The 26,046-nt window shown below is 43.0% G+C and overlaps 1 protein-coding gene across 1 annotated transcript in view; it reads right to left on the minus strand.

Annotated features, from left to right (window-relative positions):
* VOPP1 (VOPP1 WW domain binding protein) overlaps nt 1-26,046 on the minus strand; it is a 74,276-nt gene that overhangs the window by 5,125 nt on the left and 43,105 nt on the right. The window contains exons 3-5 of the mRNA XM_054057867.1: nt 12,333-12,410; nt 10,159-10,295; nt 231-5,851 (exon numbers count right to left, since the gene is read on the minus strand). Of these exons, the coding sequence (XP_053913842.1) occupies nt 5,670-5,851; nt 10,159-10,295; nt 12,333-12,410 (397 nt within the window). The 3' untranslated portion in view covers nt 231-5,669. The remainder of the gene's footprint in view (nt 1-230; nt 5,852-10,158; nt 10,296-12,332; nt 12,411-26,046) is intronic.

The raw sequence follows: 26,046 nt of genomic DNA on the forward strand, positions 1-26,046 counted from the left end.
TGAGTGCTATGGCTGCAATATTTCTCTAAAGCTGAAAAAGCAGCAAAACCTTATCAACCTTCAGGCTGCAGTGAACGAAATTCACCACTTAACATGGAGACCTCCTTCAATGGTACATAAGGCAGCAAGCACGTTGGAAGGAAGATGCTTTATCAGAAGAAAACTTACTTTCCTGGTGAAAAAAGCATCTCCTGGGTCTAGGAGATGCTTTGACAACAGCCAGCCCTTACCTTCAGTCTGAGCTTGAGGAAGATAGAACTGTGTCACCAGTGGCTGAAGGGTGAGCTTTAGCCTGACTGCTCAAAGAGTCTTTACAGCCCAGCTGAAGGTCGAAAGTAATCCCCACTGCTGCTTTTCTTCTGAGGGGAGATCATCTTGAATGACAGATCACTCTGCTGCTGCACAGCTGAAAGTAGTTGTGAAGAGCATACAAAAGAGTGGCAGGAACCAAAAGGTGAAGGAAAGCAATTCCCAAGTCTTGCTGGGATAGGCAGGACATGGAGCATCTGCAAAACCAGTCCCATGATCATGGAGTCACTCTGCACTCCTGCTTATTCCTTGACAGTAGCTCATTACAAGATGGCATTACAAGCACATTCTTTCTGTCCTCCCCACTCAAACCACAGCAACCCACCAACAACTCCAGGCCGATAACTAATGTCTGCATAACCCCCTGGAACTGCCCACAGACAGAGCATCGTGCAGGATACCAACCAGCAAGTTTTCAGGCTGTGCCACTTCACGCTTTTACTGATGGAAGTCAGACCATTTCTGTCCCTGTGTTGGTGTTGGGTCACACTTGACCATCTGCCACCCACCAGGTCACCCACATCCTACCCCCCAGCCAAAAATCTCCACCAAGCAGCACTTACCCCAGACCACCAGCACTTTCTGCACCAGCTGCCTTGCCAGCCCTCCACCGCTGCCATGCAAGGCAGGGCTGCAGGAGTCGAGGATGGCCGTTCAGGGGTTGGCATTGATTTTCTGCCAAAACACATCCATTTATGCACCTCCCAGTCTGCAATGCATTTGACAAGCAGCTCATGACCAGCTGCCTGGCACTGCCTGCATCTATCCCCTGCTGTTCGGGGTTTGTGGCTGCAGCGGGCTGCAGAGGGTGGTTCACATGTAGAGGCAAGGGGAGGCAGGTGGTGCCTGCCCATCCTCCTCATCCTCAGCTTGCCTCCTAAACGAAGATTTATGGTCAGTTCTGCCAAGAAGGTGCATTTCTAGGATGTGGAGGAGTTGGGATACATCTGTCCCAAGCATTTACCCTTAGTGCTCATCAGACAGCCAATCAATTGAGCATAATCCAAAACAAATCTCAAGATGTTCTGGTATCTGTAGCCAGACTGGTCTAATTAATGACCTGAAAAACATCCAAGAAATTAGCTATTCACTTCACCTGGAGAGCAGAATCCACATCCTGCACCACTGTGGCCTGGGAGACACACGGCTGGAGGAATGGAGATAGAGCAGCACGTGGAGGCAGGGTGGACAGTGCCTTGGTCACACATGGCTACCTGTAGGTGAGAACCACCTGCCAGTTCATAGGAAGGGAAGAAAATGGAGCTTTGTGGTCTCACTACCTAGAACATACTCAGAAATTTGACCAGGTCTGTGGGCCTGAAAACAACTGAAGTCCAGAGGTTTCCTGCATAAGGAGATGCCCAACTCCCTGTTGAGAGTTACAGAGTCTCAGGAATACCACCTTTAACAGCCCTTCAGAGACAAGTTTGATGACAGTGTACGTAGAGGGATAAGCTGCACACAAGGATTACAGGGTCCTTAGGAGTCTATAAAGACCTCTGCTCATTCCCTCCCTGCAAGATCACCAAGGAAGAACGAGCGCAGAGCAAAACCAGTCATCTACAACCTTTGCTGTTCATTGAGACAGGACTGACAGCAAAAGCCTCTGGCTGAGAACCAACTGCCCAGCCACAGAATGGGCAAGTTCCCTGCCCATCCTACAGCACAGCCTGAGCTTGTTGCACGTGCCTTGGACATACGAAGAACTGGCCACACCAGAGCTACAGGCAAGGCACACCAAGAGCTCCTGGTAGTGCCTTTTCTTTCAAAGCAGCATAGTTGGAAATTTCATGGTAGCAGAAACGGACTGACATGCCCCACCCCTTCTCATTTCCATTTCTGCCAGGGTCACAGCAGCAGAGACTTCAAAGGTTTCCTTACCCATTTAGATGCGTTCCTTCCAATCACTGCCTCCTCACAGGTACATCAGACACATTTTGAGGATGCACAGATGAAGAGAGATGAAGGGGATATTGTTTATGTTCCTGGCTCCCCCATCTAGGCTCAGTGGCTCAGCTCAAGCATCTCCATTCTGCCCAAGCCCTGTTCAACCTCCCTGCACTACATAAAACACTTGTGGAAGAATCAGAAGGCTGATCCCCACAACACATTACATCAACTTCCTGATACAGATGGTGAGACCTCAAAGGCAGGCGGGGAGTCAGCTGCATACCCCGGTCTGGTGTCCCACACATCTCCAGGGCTCGCAGCCACCAGCAGCACTCTTATTTTGCAGCCACAACATCACTCTGCCTTGTCAGTGAGACACCACAATGTCTGTTGTGTTAGAAGACACAGTAGCAGCCTCCAGAGAATCAGACATGAGAATCCCAACAGATAAAGCATCAATACCCCACAAGGAAGTCCACATTAGTGAAGCTGCAGCAGCTGGCAGCTCCTAGGGCATCACTACTGCCATGTAAAATCCAGTTGGAAGATGTTTTCCTTCACCAGTGGGACTGCACACCTGACCTGTCATCACTGCCTGCTGGTGAGAAGTAACCCTGTCCTCTCCTGTGGTGTGCCTGTAGACTGTGTTTCACACTAAGCTTGCTAACATGCTGTCGAGTACAAATCTCTCAGCGGCGTTAGCCCTGCCTTCTCTCCTCCTCTTCACACAAGAGGTCACACTCTTAACTCCGCTTGGTAATGTAAAGAACTTCAAACATACAGCTCCCTACAGAGCAACGAAGAGGGCTAGAGGAACAGCCACAGCCAATCTCACTTTAATACAATGTATTTCAAAAGAAAGCCTGCACAAGTTTTAAGAGCAATAGAAACCTCCAAGACTATAAAAAGACCTATTTCTGCTCCATCCATCCTTCAACCCACTTTTCAAAATGTGCAATGTACACTCCAGCTTCAGTGTGATTCTACCACTGCAGCAAATGTTATAGAGCTTTTCCCTTCTTTCACCCCACTTCTTTCTTTTAAAACTAAAATTGGGAGGGGGGTGTGTGGGAGGAATAAAGAAAACCTAAAAACTTCCAGAAGTGAGGCAGTGAGAGGAAAGAATGTAAACAGCTTGCAAGTAATACATACGAATGCCCAAACAGGTACTCTTATTTTCAAGAGAAGACCAAGCAAGCTTGCTAGCAGAGGAGTGCATGTGTTGTAAGAGGTAGCGTCATCCATCAACACTAGCAAATAAACCAGCCAGACTTCAGGAAAACTTCACCAAAAGTTGAATTTCAATGTACAGCATAAGAAGTCACTATAAAAGGCTTCTATTCAATGTGCCCAGGAAAATGCCATCTCTCATAGATACATTTTACAATATAAAAGGACTTAACAATGTTTACTAACATGAGGTCTGTTGTCATTTCTACTGACAATAAAAGGTTGGACTTGCTTTAAAAAAAAAAAATGTCCTGTATACACAACCATATTCAGTAACACACACACAGCTTTAAACTTCAAGCACACACTAATTTAGAAAATATATACAGTTGTGGAGTGCAAATGGACCACTAATCATACATAAAGTGTACTTCTCGTTACTTTAAGCATCTGCCGAGCTTATACTGCACACACAGAAGTACTTCGCTTTGTCCCTTATTACAATGCACAGTAAGGGAAAGCCCTAGTTCCAATTTCACCTGAGTGATGAGCTCCTTGAAAGCTACCTCTGCTCCAGATGACGACTAACTCCACCAGCAGCTTTTAGAAACAGTGACCCTTAGTGGTATTTCTGTTAGACTTATGTTCATAGTAAAAGGGATGCTCTCTTCTGCCATTTCTACAAATCCAGCTTGTCACCTAGGAACAAGTTCTTACAAGCCACAGGCACACATTAATCACACAATAAAGCTTTGGCTCCCTGTGCAACAAGTCTTCAGGTCACTCTAAACCACCTTCGTGACATCTGTGCCCTGGCTGGAGTGACACAGGAGCAGTCAGGGTATTGACACTGAGTAAGCATTCACCCAGTGCCCAAAGGACCATACTGGACTCCCAACCCTCAGCTATGCTGTTTCTGCACGCCCTTCAACAGTAGAAGGCAATCGCATCTTCTTTTCATCACTCATCACTGACATGGCTCTGAATATGCATGAAGGGAGAAGGTTCTGTTAGCATCTAGTCATGTCTGAGAGTAGCTTCATGGCTCTGCTAGACATAGATGGGTGTGAAAGCCTCCACAGATAAAAAGGACTGTTTATTTGAAGGTGTTGACTTGTGGTCACTCAAGAGAGTCAGCCACAGTAACGAGACAGTGAATTGGTAATGCTGGGGGCACACGCAGCAAAATGCATTAAGAGCTAAGAGTCATTGAAAACCAAACAATCTGCCTATCACACTGAGGAAATGCTCTGCCTGACCTAGAGAGGAGAGCGAGTTTACAGAACTGTCACCTGAAGATGACAGCCCTACCTGGTACTCTTTGTGGCAGCAGTAACACCATAATGAAAGCTACTCTTTTTTAGGGACAAAACTCCCATCAATGTAAAAGGAAGCAGAACTGGAAGTGTGCTCCCATTCCTTCTTACTGTAATTATTTTCCATATTAGGGAAGAGCACTTACCCTCATATTCTCATTTTCTAACTGTTCTGTTAAGAGGCACAAGCAGCTCTTGAACTAACACCTCCATCTCACTAACAACATTTAGGTCATTGTCTGTTTCATACAACCTCACTACTGGCAAAACAAGGGGAGCCAGGATGCCAATAACACAGGCAGAGTCCAGGTGCTGGCCAAGAAACACTCAAGTTCTGGTCCTTCACCTTTTAGATGCATCATTTAGAGTAATGACTCCCTCTTCTCTAGGGCACTAGGCGAAGCCCCTGCCGTCACTTGACCAACACTGATGCTCTAGTCGCAGCAACTTCTATCACAGCATTTGCCTGTTGCACATCAGAATCAAGTTGTACAAGAAAACCATAAAAGAAAAAGATGGTGGTCACCATTCCTGGTAAAAGCACTGCCCTGCCTTTAACTTTCTTTCTTTGTCATTTCTCTTAGATGAGGGCATTTCTGTTATGGGGTCTTAGGAGAGTACACATCACTCTGGGGTTGGATAACTGTTATGAGTAGCCTGCCACAATGCACTTGAACCCATGATTGAAACAAACAATAAATAAAGAGAAAGACATACAGGTTTTAAATATAGGTTTCCATTAAAAGCATTACAAAGACAACTTCTCTTATTTTGAAGACAAAGAAAAAATCCACTTCTACAAAAAAAAAAAAAATTTAAAAATCACCCCTTTGCAAGTAACTTTAATGAGGAAAGGTGCAGGGAAGGGAGGGAGAGAGGACTTGGAGAACTAGTAAGTGTTCAAAAGGGTGGATGCCCTCCATCTTGGTCATTTTGCAATGGCACCTTCTTCTCACACAGTCAGGTCAGAGAGCCACAGAGTCCTCATGTGGAGGATTTCACCACCTGCTCGTAAGGGGGAGGTGGTGTGTTGCAGTAGGAAGGCGGGGGTGGGTAAACCGGGTTTCCTTGTGGGGAATTGGGCTGGACATGGAAAGCCATAGCCATGGGATTCATCACAGGTCCACCTGGATCTGTGTAATATGGCACTCCAGGTTGTTGTGACCCTGAAAGAAAGAAAAGGAGAGAAAAGGTATCAACAACGGCAGTGGCATCAGATCATTCTCTACCAAGGCCTGTGCTCTGCATACTCAGAGTTTTCCCAAAGTATTTATTAGACAGGAGGCCACCTTTTGCCTATTCCAGAGAAAACCCAGGCTTCCAGGTCTGCATTCACTTGAGATTTCACCAACAAGTTTTGATTTTACACGCAATGGAAATCACTTACTGAGACAAAGGGCATCACTGCCCCAAGCTGCAACCACTTGAATGGGGAAACAGCAAGCCCTGCTCAGTTCCCTGGACAAAAAAGCTGCCATGCCTGCAGAGAGGAGAGCCTGGGGTCCCAGATGGACAAAGTGATCTCCACTGCAGTCCTGACTCAGGTGTCAAGTCTTATGAAAGGACTTCTCAGCTCATCTGGAGCACCCCCCATACAAGGACAGGCTGAAAGAGTTTAGGTAGTTGAGCCTGGAGAAGAGAAGGCTCCAGAAAGACCATACAGCAACCTTCCAGTACCTGAAGGGGGCCTACAAAAAAAGCCTGGGAGGGACCTTACAAGGGCATGTAGGAATAGGATGAGAGGGAAGGACTATAAATTGGAGAGGGGAAGACTTAGACTAGACATAAGGAGGAAATTCTTCACAATGAGGGTGTTGAGGCACTGTGGCACAGGTTGCCCAGGGAAGCTGTGGATGCCCCATTCCTGGAGGTGTTCAAGGCCAGGCTGGATGGGGCCTTGGGCAGCCTGATCTGGTGGGAGGTGTCTCTGGCATGGGGCGTTGGAATTAGATGATCTTTAGGATCCCTTCCAGCTCAAACCGTTCTATGATTCTATGATTATTTTGTGCCATGCTGTAAACCGGAGCGGATCTCCAATGCATAATTTCCCTTCTAGGCACGATTCAGCTAATAAGTAAACACATATAAAGCAAAAAGCCAAGTTGAAGCCAATTATGGCTGGCTAACACAATGGGCTGAGATTGCTTCACACAGGTTAAATTTAGGAAATTATGTTGGAGACTGCTGGGACAAGGAAAGGAAACATACAATCACAGGCAAAATTCCTTAGCCATGATACAAGAGGAGTAACAGAGACTGCTGCAATGAGTAATAACAAAGGTGGCGTGTAACCCTCCTCAGCTATCACAGCGGGTGGTGACAGATTACTTAATGCAATTCCAGCAACTAAAGTCACAGTCTATCTCAAGATGGACATTAATTTTCTTCTTTTTCTTTCCATCTATTTAAATAAAGCTGGACTGAAAAAAAAGAGTCATGGCTGAGCAACAGGTTCTCTTCTTTTGGTGCTAGTCTGTTTTTCCTATAATGACACAGCCTTTAAGAGATTTTCCCCTCAATCATTCCTTTCTGTGACTCAGGGCCTCTAGGACTATACTGACACAGAAGGAATACGGGCTTCTTTAAGCTTTAAGCATCCTTTAGTATAATACTTCAAGCATTCAGGAAGGAGCTACACACACAGATCCCAGAAACGTGTCAGATAGGTTGAGCCATAAGGCATGGGTATGCAAATTGACCCAGGGTCTGGGCAGTCTGCCTAGGGAGCCTTGTTTGGACACTCAGGAACAGAGAGGACGGAAAGCAGATCGGGAACGCAGATATTTCCTTAACACAATAATTTTTAACACACCACCACAATAAGTTTTCATTTTGCCTGTCTGAGTAAAGAGATCTGCTCTGCAGCCCCTCTTCCTTTGCACAGCAACAAGAAGCCCTTGTTCTGCTTCCATATATAGCACCAGCACACAGCTGCGGGAGAGCCAGGCTGGGAGCAGGAGTCGAGTCCTACTGCTCTGAAGTTTGGGCTAACACCTTCTTCTGAGGCTTTTTCTTAAACATTTGTGGTTTCAAGTTAAAACTCTGCTTTTCTGCAGTTTCATCTGCACAGGGAAATGGAAGAGGCTGAGGGAACTCACTGCAGCTTGCTCTTCAGGAAAATAACTGTTTTCATGAAAACTTCCATGTATTATTATTGAATGGGAGAGAGGGGGCAAGTGTTGACAATGTTTTGAGATTTTTTTTTTTTTTAGAACATTAAACACATCAAAAACCAACATCCAAATATCAACTTCCGTGTGGGACTAACTCAGTTAAGTATTTTTTAAGCGTGTACAAAGGGACTCAACCTTTTCTAGCACCTGAACTGCCAGTCTGGAGCTATGGAGGCCAGGGCTGAAGCAAAAGATATCACCAAATCTGCAAAATGATGCTTGTAGGTCAGGTCTTTAATCCATTTTCCCCATCAGGCCCACATGAAAAGCATTCCCACTTCCACGCTGCTGCTGCGATGGCAGAAGTTGCTGCCATTACCTCTGCAGGGACTAAAAGAGATGAGCAAAGAGCCATATTTCAACAGCTCCACCTCAACAATGAACAGGCTGCTGCTACCAAATCTGGAAAAGGAGCTAGCAGAACTTGGTTGACTACTAATTCCCATTGCAGCTGAATATTCCTAGCAGAAAAAAAGTTTAAAACAAAAATTTGGTAGGGTGAGCTCAGAAACTGAAGCTTTTAAGTAACAGTGATTGTCTGGAAGCCGGTGACATAAGCATGAAAGGGCTTGTGTTTATTTTATATTTCCCCACAACTCATGTTCCATGAAGTGTTTAATGAAAAACTAAAAGCATGCTCTAAAATTAAATCTGTTATTTTCCAATCCAGCCAAGGATGTTCCCTGTCCATATAATCTTGAGGTTATTTGTCAGGCTTAAAAATATTAGTTTAGTAAGTCTGGCTCCCTCCCAACCTTCCGCTGTTAAAAAATAAATACTCTTTGTGGAAACGCTTATTCAGTCAAGCAGAAAAACAGATCCAGAATGGAAGCCCTAAAAAACCCTCTTAGGATTTAAATAAAAGGAGGGAGAATGAAGTGTCATGTTTGTGTCTGCCACATCTTTTTATCTATTTAGAACAGAGAGAGAGAGGAGGAAGAATGCACGTCTATGAGCACCTGCTTAAGGATGCAAGAAAAAGCATTTCCAAAGCCTGCACAAAGCACACAGGTGTGCAACAGCCAGCGTGACAGCGGGGAGAGTCTGAATGCTGCATCTCTGCACAATGCTCCTATCCCAGCCTGTTAGAAAAAGTTTTGGGACACTTTTCTAAGGAGGCTGTCTTGGAGCAGCCACAATACTGCACAGAGCTGTAATAGTTCAGAAGATGATTTTTGATAAAGAGGTTGGAGGCAGAAATTTTCAGAGATCCTCCGTCTCATCACAAGATAGTCAGCTGTATTTTCACTTCCAAGCCAGTATGAAACAAAAAACCAAACCACTAATTCAAAAAACTTGTCAGAAAAGGTAATTATTATCTGGCTTCATCTTCCCTCTAGTGCAACGTGTGACTAAATGACAGCCTGGATGAAAAAATGTGAGAGAGTACCAAGTGTGCCTGCATGGATCTAAGGGTGTGCTTTCGCAGGCACAAATTAGCACTGGCTTATGCAATCAGGAGAGAGGTTAAAAAAAACTCAGACTGGCCTTGCTAAGGCAGGGAGACAGCAAGCACCTCACTGTGCATTCAGATATAATCTCAGCGCTGCAGAAGCTTGTCCAACAAGAGACAGCTGGATTCAAAATACACCCTTAAGGCACAAACATCTTCTGCCTATAGGTGAGTCTTATTTTGTGGACTCTCCCAATTGGATCTATCTAACAGCCAGAGTGGAATAAATAGGAAACTTAAAAGTAGTATTGCCAGAGTAGCCATCAACAGGCATCCTGAAGGTCACAGCCATTGCTGACTAGAGGGCAATCAGACCGACAAGGAGAGAAGGACCTCTTTGCTGCAGTAAAACTGTAGCACACAGCATGGAAGGCAAACGAAAAAGGGAGTAATTGCAAGACAGACAGATTGCGGAAGAAAAATCCTAGATTTTCCTTAACCTCTGCCAAATATAATAAACTAGATTTAAAACTCTTTCTTCATGTCACTGTTCACACTGGGTACCTATAATTTTGTCTGTGCTGCAAAGTGATAACTTGCTATCCTCCTCCTATGCAGGGACATACAACAGTAAATGTATTAGGAACCACAACAGAACAGAACTGAAAGTCCTGTCATCCTGGATTTCAGAAACACTTCCATAGATAACGCTGAATTGTACTGTTTGGAAGGCAGAAGACTTCACTCATCACAGGAGGTGACTGCATGGTTTAAGTGCAATGCAATCCCTTGTCCAAATCCCGCAGCTTCCAAAAACCAACCAAACAAAACCCCCAGCCCCGCCCTTTTAAAATGCTTTTGCAAATGCAGGAAATTAGTGAAACTTGTTTAATGAACAGTCTCTGACCTGATGCAGTGTTGACTGGTTGTCTGGTGTAAGACACGTTAAAAGTAGGTTCTTCTACAAGTGGAGGTGGGTACATCCGCCTTCGGATAAAGAAACCAGCTCCACAACAGAACAAAACTCCCATCATCAAAAGGAACCTAGGCAAAGAGAAGAAGGAAGTCAAAACCCACCTGCATTCAGGCAGCTCTCAAACCCAGACTGTCCATTGACAGAAAGAGAATATCATCTAGCGATCACCTTCTTAAATACATTGTCTCTTGAGAGCAAGCCAATGTCACTTGAGACAGTCATATCCTGGGGCATTTATGGATATAACACATCTTCAGCAAGGAGTGCTATTGGCCAGTATTTTCTCGCGTGTACAATACAAATCAGAAAATAAAATGGCCTTGAACATTTGGAAAGTTCAGGTTCATACCTGACCTTTGCCACCAGGTTGCTGAACTGAAATCCCAGGTCCATACAGTTTCAAACTGCATCTCTTGGACACAAGCCTTGATTTTACAGCATTGAGGCTGGTCAGGAGGTTTGTGGGAGACTGGCTATACAAAAAGGATTATTATTCTTCAGTTGCCCTTAAAAGAAGATTCTTAGGTGTTCTTAAACCACCTAACACTGTAATTTTGTGTCCCATAGGAAATGTGGTAGTGGGCATTTAAGCTCAATCCAGAAGGCTGAAGCATTCAGCACTGAAGATGAGAAGCTCTGCTTTGTGCTTCCTAGACAGGATATATATTCTCAAGGAAAAGGACATCATTTTGCTTCAGTTCTTCCCCTCTCAGCTCCTTTTCCGGCCTGATTAAACTGTCCTCATCATTCCCCTGCCCTGATCTACGGAAACATAGGAAACAAGGGCATTCTCAAAGATTTTGCTCTTGAGACTGACTTTCATTGCATTTTCTTGATTAGTTATCAGATATACTAGTGACTGATGCAAGCTCTAGGAGAGCTCCAAATGGTTCTTCTGCCTGTAATCGTTACCTCATTTCAAGGTCCTTAACTGGAAGACAATGAAAACCGTGCTCTTTTGGAAGGGATGAAAGTTGGCCAGAGGCAAGCCTACACACCATGCTTATCTCCTCTGGAGCATTCCCAGGTGCCCAAGAGAAAGAGCATGACATTGCCCAGCAGTGAGAGGTATTTCATGCAAAGGGTCAAATTCTGTTCTTGTTCATACAGTGGAAATGAGAGCAGAAGGAGGTCCTGTTTCCGTGAGCCAATATTAATACATTCCCTTTTGGCAGCATTCCTGCAAAGGATTTGTTCTGAACAGAAAAACAGAGATTTACGACGTCACCCCAGGGATTGAGATGCAGAGCTCTTCAGTTATATCAGTAAGGATTGTACACTGAAATCCCACAGTCAGCTTTGGGAAATCTCTGTATTATAGCATATACCAGGCTTTTGTTTTTCAGTGTTTATTGTTTCAATTTTGAAGGCTTTTATTTTAAGCAGTCTTCAAATTCCACATAAAAATGCCTGAAATCAGGTTTTCTAGGAGACATTTTGATTTCCCTCTACTGTAATGAGAAGGTTTTATTCAGGTGCTTTCTTAAATTCCTCTCCAAAATGAATCTGCCTTATTTTTTCATTATGCATATAACAGTGATTAGTTTAAGCTTTATCCAGATTAGTGAGCTGCTGGTTTCACAAGCTCAAATCTTTCTGCCTTCTTTTCCCCTGCTGTCATCTCCAATGAAATCCTCATAGTCATAAATGTACTTCTCTTCCTTTTTAATTGAAGCCTCAGTTCATCTGGCAAGAATATCTTAAGCTTTGCCTAAATGCACAATCCTTCTTATGCAATCCTCTTTTAAAAGTCAGTGCTGAACAAAAATGGACAAACACTGCCACTTGGTAGTAGCTGCGACAGGCATAAGGAATTTAAGAATTCTGGATAAAAGCAGGACCCTGTCTGTACAGACCAGCAGGACAAAGAAGCCAGAAAGGTCAGTCTGACATGAGTAACTTCCCTTTGTAGTGTTTTCTCACTACACCGGGAGAATTTTATAAGCAAAAAGCCAAAGTCCTTGCATTTATATGTACACATATACATTACTGCATACTTGTACCTACTTTACTTTAAAATACTGGGGCTGGCAATACCCTGATTTAAGTCCTACAAACAAGACAAGAACAGGAGAAACATGAAATTCCCATATGCTTTGACCTACCAAAAATACCATAGTCGCTGGATAGAGAGTGCTCTTACACAACATCTTGAACCACAGCAATCCTCATAGGAGCGACATCTGCAGAGAAATAAAGAGAAGAGGGTGTTAGGGGAGTCGCTTTCACTCAGATTAAAACGGCATCCCCAGTTCTGATGTTTTTGCACTCCTGCCCGAGGCATTATTTACAATATCACCATGAGCCTGGGAGGCAAAGCCTCCTGGATGTATTCAAGGTCAGGTTGGACCGGGCTCTGAACAACCTCATCCAGTGAAAGATGTCCTTGCTCACTGCAGGTGGGTTGGACTAGATGGTCTTTAAGGGCCCTGTCCAACCCAAACCATTCCATGGGTCTATGAACAAGAACAGACTGCCTTTGGCCACATAAAGTTATCAATCACATGTACACACCCATGGCACAGCTCTACTACTATTCAGGAACTTTTTGCACGTTATTGAAACCACCTTTCTATAGACTTCTTTTAATGTCATTTCAAAAAGACTGAATGTAGTGCTTAATTCTATATAAAAGGACACATATAAAGAAAAGAAGTAGACCTGCAGACCTCAAGCATGAGCCATTTGGGGTTTTATCCACTGCAACAGACAAGAGTTGGAAGGTCAAAACTGCCAGATTACTCATTCTTTGCAAATCAGTAGCTTCCAAAGACAGAAACCCATGAGTGCAGAGGAAAAACTCCAAGTGTACCATTATCTGCAAATTTTAATGGCATTTTTTGCTTCACAGAAGCTGCAATGAACTGCAACTGCCAATGACTTCTAGAATTTAGGTAGGATTTCAAATTAACATTTCATACAGAATAGAACCATATAAAAGGTATTATAAGACCAACCACAGTAAGCACAAGGTACCACTTCATTGAAAGCTAGCACATACATTAACAGCAGCCTCTGAACAATTTCTATGGTAACTGCCATTTCCCACACCAATGAAACGTATTTAGTAGGAAAAAGGACAGAAGTAACACAGAAATTATGGTATATGGCAGGCTCAGATGCAAACATTTAGATTAGCGTATCCATATACCAAAAGAAGATAGAATGTTACCACCTAGATTGATCTTTTTAAGAGTGTTCACATCTGTATGCTCAATGCACACATTTAATTAAGCATCTGTTTTTGGAAAATTTGCCCAGCTACCAGACTGTGCTCCTATATTTGTATGCAAAGCTGAAAAAAAAAAATCAATTGGGTAATTGTACAGACAATTACACATTTACACGCTCAATTAACAAGCCTTCGCTCATAAAATGTGTAAGTCGCATAGGCTTCAGCCTCTAATTGGGGCCAGAGGAGGATGCTCTATGGATACATAATCAGTTATTTTGCAAGTGAAAACAGTTACACACTCTTTTGATGACAAGTAGGCAGGATTTATTTAAGCAAGCCAGAGGATCTGACATGATCAGCATGGCAAGGTCAATTAATATACTTTGCTTTAGTCTCAAACTGAGTGCCTGAGTAAGTTGCTCAGGCTAAAAGAGAAAACACTCACTTTGCTGTCCCTGAACCTGAAAGCAACCCATCTTCAACCTGTCTTCTTTAAAGCTTGCCAGGACCCTAACAACTGCTCTTGGGAGGTCTGGTGGCATTGAGTAAAACTACTAACTAGACTTGGGAAGTCAGCTTAACTGAAGTCCCACCAGAACCAAGAAATTAAGTATTCTTCCACACTCCCCAAGTGGATCAACCCCACAGGAGCTTTCAAGACATGTTAAATGCATGCACAGGATCAAGCCCTTATGAAATCAGATGGCAGTTGCTGGCCTCTGTTAAACCAGTAGTCATGGTACTCCTTTTGCTCTTCAACGCGCTTCTGGTTGAAGCACCTCAGCTAAGTTGATGGGCACTTGCTCCTTTTGCTGACGCTGCACAGCAAGGACTCTGCTGGGCCGGAAGAGCAGAAAGAAAACAGAGCCCATAAATCTAGAAGCCCTTCTTGAGGCAATTAAGGCCAAACAAAATGGGTTTGGGAGATGTGAGCAGCCTTTACCTCTGCCTCCACACACTGACTCTGTCAGCCCAGACATCTACACCTGACCACAAGCAGGACAGATGCACCAGGCTGGCCTCTGGCCCCAAATCCACGTTCCAGATCAAAAGTCCGAAGAGCTTAACGTGTATGAAAAGGTAAACTAAAACAGAGGGCCCAGGGAGGGTGCATGTACGCCTCCCCTCATGCTCATCCTTGCCTCACTCATTTTGCATCTGCTTTCTCCAGAGCCAGAAGAGACAGGAAGAGGCTGTTTTATAATATACAATTACAGTCATTTGAACCACCAGAATTAAAACAGCATCTGTATAAGGAGTATAGTACCTGAATTTACTTGTTATTTTTAATCTCTAAATTGTCTAGGCTACAAGTCAGCACCACTTTTAAATTCTCAGTGGCTTAGCTTTTTTTTCTTCAAAAGAGGACTGAAGTACCAGCTGGAAGACAGAAAGGCTCAACTGCTGAATGTTTATGAAGCTCCTGAGACCACTGAATGGCAAACAAGCAGGCCATCAAAGATAAGTTTTGTCTCCTACACAGATGACTGCATTTTCAAATGGCTGAAAACAATGACGCAAAGGATGGAGGAATATCTCATTATGGCTTCGTTTAGAGAAGCTCCATTTCCTAAGAGCCAGGAAGCTTTCTCAAGCAACTCATCCAAGGCTAAGCACTGCATTCGCTGGGTGAATCTTTGAAGTTGAACCAGTATCACAACTGGAGGGACACCCCTTTGAGATGTTACAGTAGTAACCCTTTCACTTTTTACCCATAAAACAAAATAGGCATTTTATTTTGCATGCCTGTGTATGGACAAATGTACCCACATGTGGGACTCTGGAATCAAGGATGATGCCACGATAACAACCTGCTGTTTGTATTCCCCACCACCTGATAGCAGCACTCAAAAAGACTGGAAGAACAAACAGCCCATTTGCTGATACTGCTGTCGGGGTTCTGCAGAAGCTCTGCTGATCTCTTGTTCTTGATTCAATGTGCTATGAAGAAACAAAACGACTTCTGACAACACCGATCCTAATTACAAGAAAATTAACTTACTTACAAAAGCCATATTTATTAGCAGACAAAAGACAACATAAAACCAGCTTATCAATGGAGTAATGTACGTGCTTAAGTATAATCAACCTTTGATGTACTATCTCTTACTCCCTGACAGCAAATCCCAGGAGAGTTAAGACTCTGGTTCATAAAAAAGAAATTAAGCACACAAACACATATTTATTGAACTGGTATGCACATTCTTCAAACTACACTCACACTTTGGCTCTGCTTCATAGAGAGAAGTGGCTGTGCCCAATGCTAGTAGAAGAAGAATGAGCCTTACTATCGATCTGAATTGGATCAAGTTTATCTCCTACAGAACACTTTTCTAAAGCTAATTTCCCTCTTTCACACATCAGTGATGATCAAGAGCACTGCATTTATTTCCCCAGGGCAATGCTTGTTTTATTGATCAAACGTTAACGCATTACCTAGGATAAGACATGATCCATTCGCTACTTTGCTAATCTGCAGCTTCACCAAGCACAGAGTGTCTCCTCTGAAAACTGTCTGCAATGTGATTTAAAATTTAGAAGCTACACCTTTTCATTCATAATTCAGTAAAGTGAAATGAATGCATCTGCATGTCCAGTGACTTGTATTGATAGCACACCAAGGAACTGCTGTGTCAGAGATCAAAGTTACAAGCTGTGAGTTCACACTTAAATCATGACACTGAAGTTTTTTCCTTATTGGACAAGTGAAGTTCACCTAAGGATATACAGCATGACCCAAATCCCATGAACAAACCCTGTACTTGCATGTATTCTATAGATAATAACTGCTCAATGAAATGGTCCAAGAAGCTCTCTTTCATTTATATCTGCATCTACACAGCTGAACAAGTCCCTTCTTAGCAGAGCTGCAGCAGCAAAGAGCCACATCTAAAAATAATTCCCTGATTGTCATTTGTTGAAAACTGGAGAAAACAAAGAATTAAAGCAAGGATTACAGTCTTCCATAGATTATATGGCCATAGTGCTTTAAGCACATTCCCTGTCGTCATCACTCAATGTGGGTATTTCCCATCAACATCCTCCCCTTAACACGTAGGCTGTAGTGTTCTTAGGCTTTTCTCTCTAGTTTGTTTGCATTTTATGTGCCAAAACCTGATTCAACATTTAAGATGTTTGATCAGCAGTATCTTTCGAATAGAAAAACAAACCATATTTTTTTAATCCACATGTAGTGGCAGAAATCCTACCGTAGACACAGAGACAGAGGATATGAAGGTGAAAGAAAGCCCTCCTCCCCCCCAACAATCAGATACAGTTAACTGTGTGATTTCTAAACAGTATCGTCAAGACAAAGTCAGGCTTGACTTTAATTCCAAAAAGGTTGCATGCCAGTCATAGATTAAATGATTGCTGCATGTATGTGTAAGATTTATGAAGCAAGCTGGGATTTATTTAAATACAAGAAGCACTGGCAGTTTTTGAAGTGAGGGAGGCAAAACCAAAGGGAGTCAGGAAGAGGGATATAGCAACAGACCAAAACTAAGAAGAGAAAAGAAAGATTTTTGAGGGAACGGCTAGTACCATCGGATGATGCTAAGGAAGTCCTAGCTCTGGTCCTAATCCTTGCACTAGCAAAAAAAACCAGGAGGACCAGAAGTGTTCACAAGAACTAGAAGGGATGGACTGCTGAGACTGGGTCACTTCCAGGCAGACTCAGTGCTGAGCCCTCAAAGCCAGAAGGCTCAGGTCTGCTACCGTTGAACAGATGAAGGCAGACAGCTGAAGTATGCATATGTATTTCCTTGTTCTAGAACAAAAAAAGATTATTTTTTTTTAAAAAAAAAAGAGATCTAATACACTTGGATCTCAGCTGCCAGGATAACAGTGATGCTGAACAAAGAAATTAATCAAATGAGCCATGAAACAAAAAGAAAAACAAAGCTGGCAGCCACCACAAAGTGACTAGCAGAAACAATTCTGATGAAGCTCAGAGCCTTGGCTTTGCTGTCAAGGAGGAGTAATGCCACAAATCAACAGGACTGCACTGCCGCAAGACTCAGAATTAGACCTGGTGGAGGAGGAATGAGGAAGAGGATCAATGGAAGATGGACCACATAACTAGAAAAGAGGGAGTTATTTTTCTACCAAGCTGATTTCATCATTGATTAATTAATTTCAGAATATTCTGTATGTGCATTTCCATATTTCAATAAAAAGCAGACTTCAAAGCAAATCTATTGCCTGCACTGCTATGTAAGGAAAGAGCCAGGTATTAAGTGCATATACAGGGAAGACCACCAAACACCTGGAGGAGCTTAATGCTAAAAGCATGGTGGAGAGGTTATCCCAAGGAATCCATTTTGCTATAGCAGCCCACTGAATATGGAAAATGAAACTGAGTCCAACCCTGCATTCAGAAGTCCCACACAAGTAACTACTCAGTCCTGAAGTGGATTAATCTCTCTTCAGAAAGATGCTGCAACACAAAGGCCACATCCCTTCACTGGCATTCACTTAAATGCTTGAGGAGTGGTAACATAGTCAAGGTCTTTGGCTGGTGGAGCAGAACAACAGGCAACATCTGCTTTCCAGTATTAGAGCTGGCTGTATCTCCTTAGCATGCCTGTACACAGCCTAATTTTCAGCAGCAACACAACTCCACCAGTTACCTGCAGTCCCAGATAGAATGATAGAAGCATTTATCTTCTTTTCTCGTACATAGCAAAGGTGATCTCTCAGCATGTGAAAGAATAGCGCCTTGTAAAATGTGGGGCTGATTTTGGCAAATACGTAACTATATATATACATATAAATACATACAGTTATATAGCTGCCTCATAGATGAACACAGCTGTGACCTCAGTGGAACATACATACATGAGAGTAAAACACTGCCACTGTACCCAGAAGAACACCACAGATACAGTAACCCCGTTACTTGATAAATCACCCAGCCCTTAACTACATAAGAAAACGTAAGTCAAAAAGGAGGAAAGGGGCTGTCAGGTCAATTTTTTCTACAGAGCAGAAACAACAGAGACAGAAACAATATTTGCTCAGATTAGATTCCCGTCTGCTTTGACACAACTAAAATCTCCTACAAAGAGACAAGATACTTGGCTCCTGTCACACAGATGTGAAAAACAAGAGCAGGGAACAGCTGAAAAAAAGGATTATTTCTCAATTAGTCTTTAGGTGAAGAGCCTCTAAACACTGTCTCTGTGCAAAAACTCAGCAGAATACAGTAAATGCCCCTTCTCATATGATGGGATGAGGACTATTTGCCCAGCTGCCTCTATCAAGCCAACCTTTCTACAAGCTCTCTGCTACCCAATGGCTTGCCATAACCCCAGCCCTCTCTTCTCAGAATCCAGGAGCAAAGCCAGTCTACAGAGAGACTCTCCTTGTTGTCTGAAAAGGCAGCAAGTCTCACCACGTGGCTTTCTGGCCAGCACACATCCATCCAGAATTTTTCTCTGCTTCTCCTGTGGCAGAACCTAGCAGGAACTGTTGTAGCTTGAGCTTCCTCCAGTGGCAGCGTCTGGTACCTTTAATAATCATTTTTCAGTATAGGCTGCACACCTCTCTTTTGCAGAACAAAACACAGAAACAACATAGTTTAAGGCTCTGGCAAAAACAAGCCATAAATAATCTAAGTTTTAATTCGTTTTGTAAATTTCTTATACCAACAGGAACAAGGACTTCTAGTTAATCATCGAGCCCCTTATTAAACAGACAATTAGTTCTTCGTACCTTAAGCTGCTCCCAGCGGGAGAGCAGTCCTACTGCATCCATTTGCTGACTTGGGAGATTATAAGTGCTCTACTGGCAGGGGGCGATGGTATCCATTAATTTGCTATCTGCCTGAATTTAACACACTAATGCAAAGTAAAACTTCTTTTTCCTTCACCGAGCCACCAATCAAATGCAGAAAAGTACATGGGTACTAACAACCAACAGTTAAGTGCCATCAAGTCTTTCAAAATTTTAATTCACGGTCTCCCTATCCAGGAAGGGTTAGAAGCTTCAACATGACTTTGAGGTTGCGTGCTCCTTGATGCTGTCTACTGGAACTCAAACCATGTATAAGCCTTCTTGTCCCACTGACAAGAAGCCAAAAGAAATTGATTGTCAGCCTCACATTAGTGTTCTTGCCTGGGACATGGAATAGTTAATGTTCTGACGAGTATTTCACATCAAACAGCCTCAACAGGAAAAACTGAGGCACGTTCATGATAAGCCTCAACTGTGATTATTGCATGCTCTGGAAACATTCCTCAGAATACGCTGCCCATGCCTGGTCAAAATCATTCAGAGCCTCAAATCTCAAATCAAGCCAGTCACCTGTTTCATTGCCTGTGAAGGCTGAGATATTAAATCCTTCTCCCCTTCTCAAGATTCACTCCTAGCAAATTGAGTGGATCGTTAATTTGGTAGCCTAATTCTGTCCAGGTTGTGCATCAGACAACTGATCTACCACAGCAAATACAAATGCGTGCAAAGGTGCCTAGCAGCTGGGTGGTAACAGCAGTCAGGACTACAACCACAAACAGATCCATCAACATTAAGGGACATCTAGTCCCTTATTTGAAGCAAGTAACACCCCACCTCACAGGCACAGACTACTGAGGCTAGCCTTGATATTTTTTACCTTTAATGTTCAAGGCCACACAGGACTGAGCAATGGTAGTGGGGGGGGGTTTTGCCTTTATGTACAGATGGTCTGATAATACTGTTGTCTTCTTTCGATACAAACTCTGCACTGAGGTTCTGGTGTTGAACTACATATGCAAACAGGCCCTTCCTGTGGCTGCTAACTGCTAAATTGGTGGCCCTGGCTTGAATCCAGGTCTCCGTTTCTGTACGATGCCGGCCATTCAAGGTGCCTGGAAGCATGTGAAACTATTACACTGCCTCCCCTGTCGCTTCTCCATGCTGGCTTCAAATCAAATGGAAGAATAAATCAACAGCTAGATTACTGCCCTAAGCACACACCTGCTGACACTCCATGCAGCTGTAATTGCAATGGGAAAGCTAAGTGTATCATCAGGAAAGCCAACTTAATTAAAGCAGTAAACATAACAGGATGTGGAGCACATCAAGTAGCTCCCATCATGCAACGTGCCCTGTGTCTAGACTGGGGGGTTTCCAGCCTCTTGTACGCACGTGGATGGAAGAAGTGCTCTCTAAGCTATCTGAATAACAGCGGGAGAAAAATCACTTTTTTATTGTTTCCTTCTGGAACATTTTGCAGGTTCTTGATACTGCACAAATTATTATTAGACTGACCATCAAGCACATAAAGGCTTACATTCAAAACCCAGATAAATACAACTGTGATAAGCACAAAATTTAATCTGCAAAGGAAGAGAAGTGTGTGGAAATGCCTAATAAATTTATTTCAAAAACCATGAAAAACCACAAACAGAATATAATCAGCATTCTTCTCCACAATAAGAAAAAGAATGAACTATTCCATGTAGGGCAGGAACATATTTTAAACATGAAGAATATTAGCAAACATGCCTTTTTAAAGGTTTACATCAATGTTCTATACTAACTCCAAGTGAAAAATCAAACAGGTTTAATTAACAAATGTATACATCTACAGCCCTTTCATCATTTAACACACATGCTTTTAACATGCATTCAGGTCCTGCTTCAGACAAGAATTAGAAGAGATTACAGGACAGCACTCTCCTATGTTTATTCTGTTCTTCACATATTTAACAGCAGCAATGATGAACATTTTCTTCCAGATAAAGTTTCTAGGTTTGTTTCTAGAGGTCTTTCACCTAGTAGTACACCAATGAACAGTCAAAACATACACAGATAAGGAACCCACAGCTGAGCTCCAATGAAAAATGTCAGTATTCAGGAGGTGGAAGCAGGTACAGGCTACCAAGAGGAGTTTAGAAATCATCACATACACCGGCAGGTGGTATGTTAGGAAAGCCAACCTCATCTACAACAGACAGTTGCAAGGGACACCAAGTGCAGCAAGAAGAGCTTCTACAATGACACTGGCAGCGATGTGGAAAAGCCGGAAAGCAACAGAAGTCATTTACCTCAACTTTAGCAGGGCTTTCCACACTGACTCCAACAGTATTCTTTTACCCATCATCAGACATTACAGTCTGCACAGACAGCTAGATGGGTACAAAAAAAATTGCTGGACGGTAGGGCTCAGAAGGCAGCAGTCAATGAGTCACAATCTCCCTAGAGAGTATGAAGTAATCACTGGTAGTACTACAGAGGTCTGGATATATCCGCATATTGCTGGAATTGGGGACAGAATACTCTCACAAAGTTTGGAGATAGCACCAAACTGGGGATCAGTCAGTGAGCTCAAGGGTAGGGGCTGCCACTGAAAGATTGGTTGGATGAATGGCCTGACAGGAACCTCATGAAACTGAACGAAACCAAATGCAGTTTTGCCTGTGGCAAGGATGAACAACTTGTAGAGCAGCTCTGCTGAAAAAGCCCTAGGGGCCATAGTAGACAGCAAACCAAATATGAGCCAGCAGTGTGCCATAACAGCAATAAAAGCCCACAGCATGCTGGACTGCATCAGCAGAAGCCTAGCCAGTGGATCAACAGTACTATCACCTTTCTCTGAGCACTTGTTGAACCACATCTAAAATACCACATTTAGTTTTGGCATCTTCAGTAAAAAGAATGAAATTGATAAACAGGAGTGAGCTTAGCAAAGGAGGTTACTAAGATGATGGAGCCAAGACCTTCCCAGTGGTGCAGGGTGGGAGGACAACAGACAGTGGAAGTTCTGACTTGGTATGTGGCAAAACTTACACTCTGCTGCCTGCCTGCCATGAGGACAGGCAGGCAGCAGAGTGTACTGCCCCAAGAGATTGTGCCATCTTTTTCTTTGGAGTTTTCCCATTGACCTGAGCAACCTGGTCTGACCTCATGGTTGACCCTGCTCTGAGCAGGAGGTTGGACTGGAGGTCTCCTGAGAACTCTTACCACCTGAGTTATATACTCTGATACCAGTTACTCTCTTCCTTACTAGTTCTCCTAGAATATCACATTATTTAAAAAAATAAAATAAAATAAAATCAATATACAATAATCCAACAGGATGAACTGAAATAACATTAACCCAGTACTAGATATCCTCAAAACTTTTCTTCCTCTCCCCCCCTCCGGTCAAGCAGTCCTCTCCCTGTCGGTGACTACATCACTAACCCAGTGATATTAGCCTTGGTATTTCTATTGCTGTGGACTATGCTTACCACTCATACTCAAAAAAAAAAATTGTGCTTTATAAATATGCCATAGAGCCTGGAAAGGAGAGAATTAGAAACATGCCGGTTCTAGCATCTGGAATTTGTCACCTCACTATAAGTCCTGATGTGATGGTAGCGAACAACAGGAGGAAAAATAAACAGAAAAGACCTATGGGACTGGTCAGTCTTATCAGAGAAGATACTTCACCCTGCAATGAGGGGGACATTCACAATCATTCTAATCAAATTACCCCAATCAGCAAAATGTAAGACAGCCTTCCCTCTAGGCATCCTTATAAAGGATCAGAGTCAAATCTGTTGAGACAGCTTTAATTCTGAATTGCTTTCTGTGCATGCACAAAGGAGATGTATGATCTAATTCTTTAAGCAAAGTCAGGGATAACTTGGCTCCCTGCTTTTCCAAAGGATAAGAATTAGACTCCAATGACTAATTCCCTTCTCCGCTTTATATTTGTTTACTTACTTTTCCAGGCCACATAAATAAACGTTTTGCTGAAGCAGGAGAAGACTATCTAACTAATAATATCTTGTGACTTGGGCAACTGGGACACAGAGAAATGGCTGGTTTGGTTAGTAAAGTAAGTTAAGAGCAGTCTTGGAAATTCTTTGTAACAACACCAGAAGACCAATGTATGCCTCTCAGATTCCTGGGAAGCAGGGAGGCAATTCTGCCCCTCTACTCTGCTTTGGTGAGAACACACCTGCAATAGTGTGTCCAGCTCTGGAGCCCTCAGCACAGGAGGGACACGGACATATTGGAGCGGGTCCAGAGGAGGGCCAGAAAGATGATCAAAGGCCTGGAACACCTCTGCTATGAAGAAAGGCTGAGAGAGTTGGAGTTTTTCAGCCTGAGGAAGAGAAGACTCAGACAAGACCTTATAGCAGCCTTCAATAATTAAAGGGGACTTATAAGAAAGATGGGGAAAAACTTTTTAGCAGGGCTTGTAGCAATAGGACAAGAGGTAATGGTTTTAAACTAAAAGAGAAGAGGTTTGGACTGGATATTAGGAAGAAATTTTTTACAATGAGGGCGGTGAAACACTGGAACAGGTTGCCCAGAGAGGTGGTAGATGCCCCATCCCTGAAGACATTCAAGGTCACGTTGGATGGGGCTCTGAGCAATCTGATCTAACTGAAGATGTCCCTGCTCACTGCAAAGGGGCTGGACCTTCATTATCCCTTCCAAACCAAACCATACTATGATTCTTTCCATGACGGCTTCCAGTCTGAAATAAGCTACTAAGATTCACACAGGAGAGGTAGCAAAGTTCGGTAATGATCAATTCCTCCACCTGCCTTAAGAAATGGAATAATAATTGGAAGAAACATGCTTAAGAAACTAAAGCTTACTGCTGATCTATGCAGGCTAGAACAACTACATTCACTGGGGAAAAAAAGGTACTAATATCATTAACTACTTGGATGGAGAGGTGTATCATTAGTTCTGTAACAGAGACTTCCAATCTTTGCCCTAGCTGTTAATACACAAAGCATAACCAATAAGTTCTAGGAAAGCATGTGCAACATCTCTAGCAGCTTTTTCTTTTTTAAATAGTTACACTGGAAGAAAGATTGAATAAAAATAAAAAAAAATTAAGTTCCAAATGAAGAACAATCATTTCACTGCACATTTTACCCCCTCAATCTAGTTGAATTTCCAGTACTCTTATTTTGGGACACTGATTTCTTACCCTGTTCCTCTTGCTTAGCAGACACAGTCTTATCTCGGATGGCTGAAATAGAGTCTTTAGAGCAAAGATTAACTTGGCTATCTTGACTTTAAACATCTGATAAAAGCAAGCAAGCATTATATATGACAGTCCACCTTGGACTTCTACTACTCTAGGCAACTGAAAGAGAAGCAGGTGCCTTCAAGGAGGATGTGCCTACCTAGAACAGGCAAAGCATGTGGACATAGCTAGTCCAGGGATGGCTTGGTCCAAGCATGCCACACTAGATCTATGAACAGGCACAGGACTTGGTATTTCTGAGCTGACAAGCCAGCCTTTTCATTCTAGCACAAAGTGTCTCCAGGAGAGACATGACATACTGTCAGCATGACTGAAATCACAAGGAAATCATTAAAAAGTATTGCATTGCTGGGTTTCATAAGTCTCCAAAGACAGTCTCAAGACCAAAGGACAGAATACTTTATGTTAACATGGTAGAAAAAACTTCTGTCAGAAAACCAGTGACAGAAAGGAAAGGAAGCTACTGCAAACTCACTTGACTAAATATACCTGCTTCTTATGGACTGTTGCTCCAGAAGTTTTAAGGTAAAATAAACCCCATTTCACTACAGCACATCCCAGATCTAGATTTGCACAGAGGAAACATTCTAAGGAAGAAGTTACATATTATGCCTTTCAGTGATTTAACATCTAACTATATGCTAATGGAGAAGATCCTAGTCATGCCGCCTCCTCCTCCACAACATGCAGAATACTCCCTTCTTCCCATTTGCCAAAAACCGTACCAACCTCATTCAACACTGACTCAAATGTGCTAAAATGAACAACTTTCTGTGGGATTAGCAAGTTGAATTAACTCAGTTAAGGGTCAAACAAGTGCCAAAGCAATGGGACTTCACTCCGAGATACCGATACCGGTGTTGTGCTTCTTCTCCACCATACAGGTGTGAAAGGTAGGAAGCAGCTGGCAATCCTAGACAACAGAATCTGAAATTGCAGAAGTAACAACAGAGGAAACCCCAGGCACTGCAGACATCAGTGATCTTCCTATCATTTCGATGCATGTCCTCTTTAAAGCTACTGTGTCCGTCTGCACTCAAATACCCTCTCCCCTCTTTCCACATTTCTTCACTTGTCACACATTATCTGTCCTCTGAGCTTTACCATCCTCAAATCCTTACTGACTTTCCATAGTGTTTCTTCTTCGCCACTTAAACTCATAATGCAGTAACAACAGCATTAACATGGCACATCACCATCGCAACAATCACTGAGCACACACATCCCACACCTTTCCCCTTCCTTTTTCCATCTACTTACACTATCCAGGAGACTGGCAATCACTACATGTTTATGCAATGATTTGGATAACAAGGTGCCGCAGTAACTACCACAAACACACACAACAACTAATAGGTGTTCTGACTGACCTGATACAGTCCACATACAACAGTCCTCCCTCCACATTAAAAGGTCTCCCAAGCCAACCAACAACCCACTAACACCACAGTCCCTCTCACATCTTTATTCCTTTCAGCGTTCAAAGCTGTGAGCAATGCTGATTAACCTCTTCGATGGACTGGAAAATAAATACGCTGCTTTTCTACAAGAGATGCCATTTCAGCACACACAGAAAACAGTAAACTATTACCAAAAGGAAACCAATTAAAAAGCAATTTTGGATGTATCAGATCTATTGCAGACAGTGAGCCTCCCCTTTGTA

Source organism: Cuculus canorus, chromosome 2 (genome assembly GCF_017976375.1).
Source record: "Cuculus canorus isolate bCucCan1 chromosome 2, bCucCan1.pri, whole genome shotgun sequence".
In the NCBI taxonomy this organism is placed as follows: domain Eukaryota; kingdom Metazoa; phylum Chordata; class Aves; order Cuculiformes; family Cuculidae; genus Cuculus; species Cuculus canorus.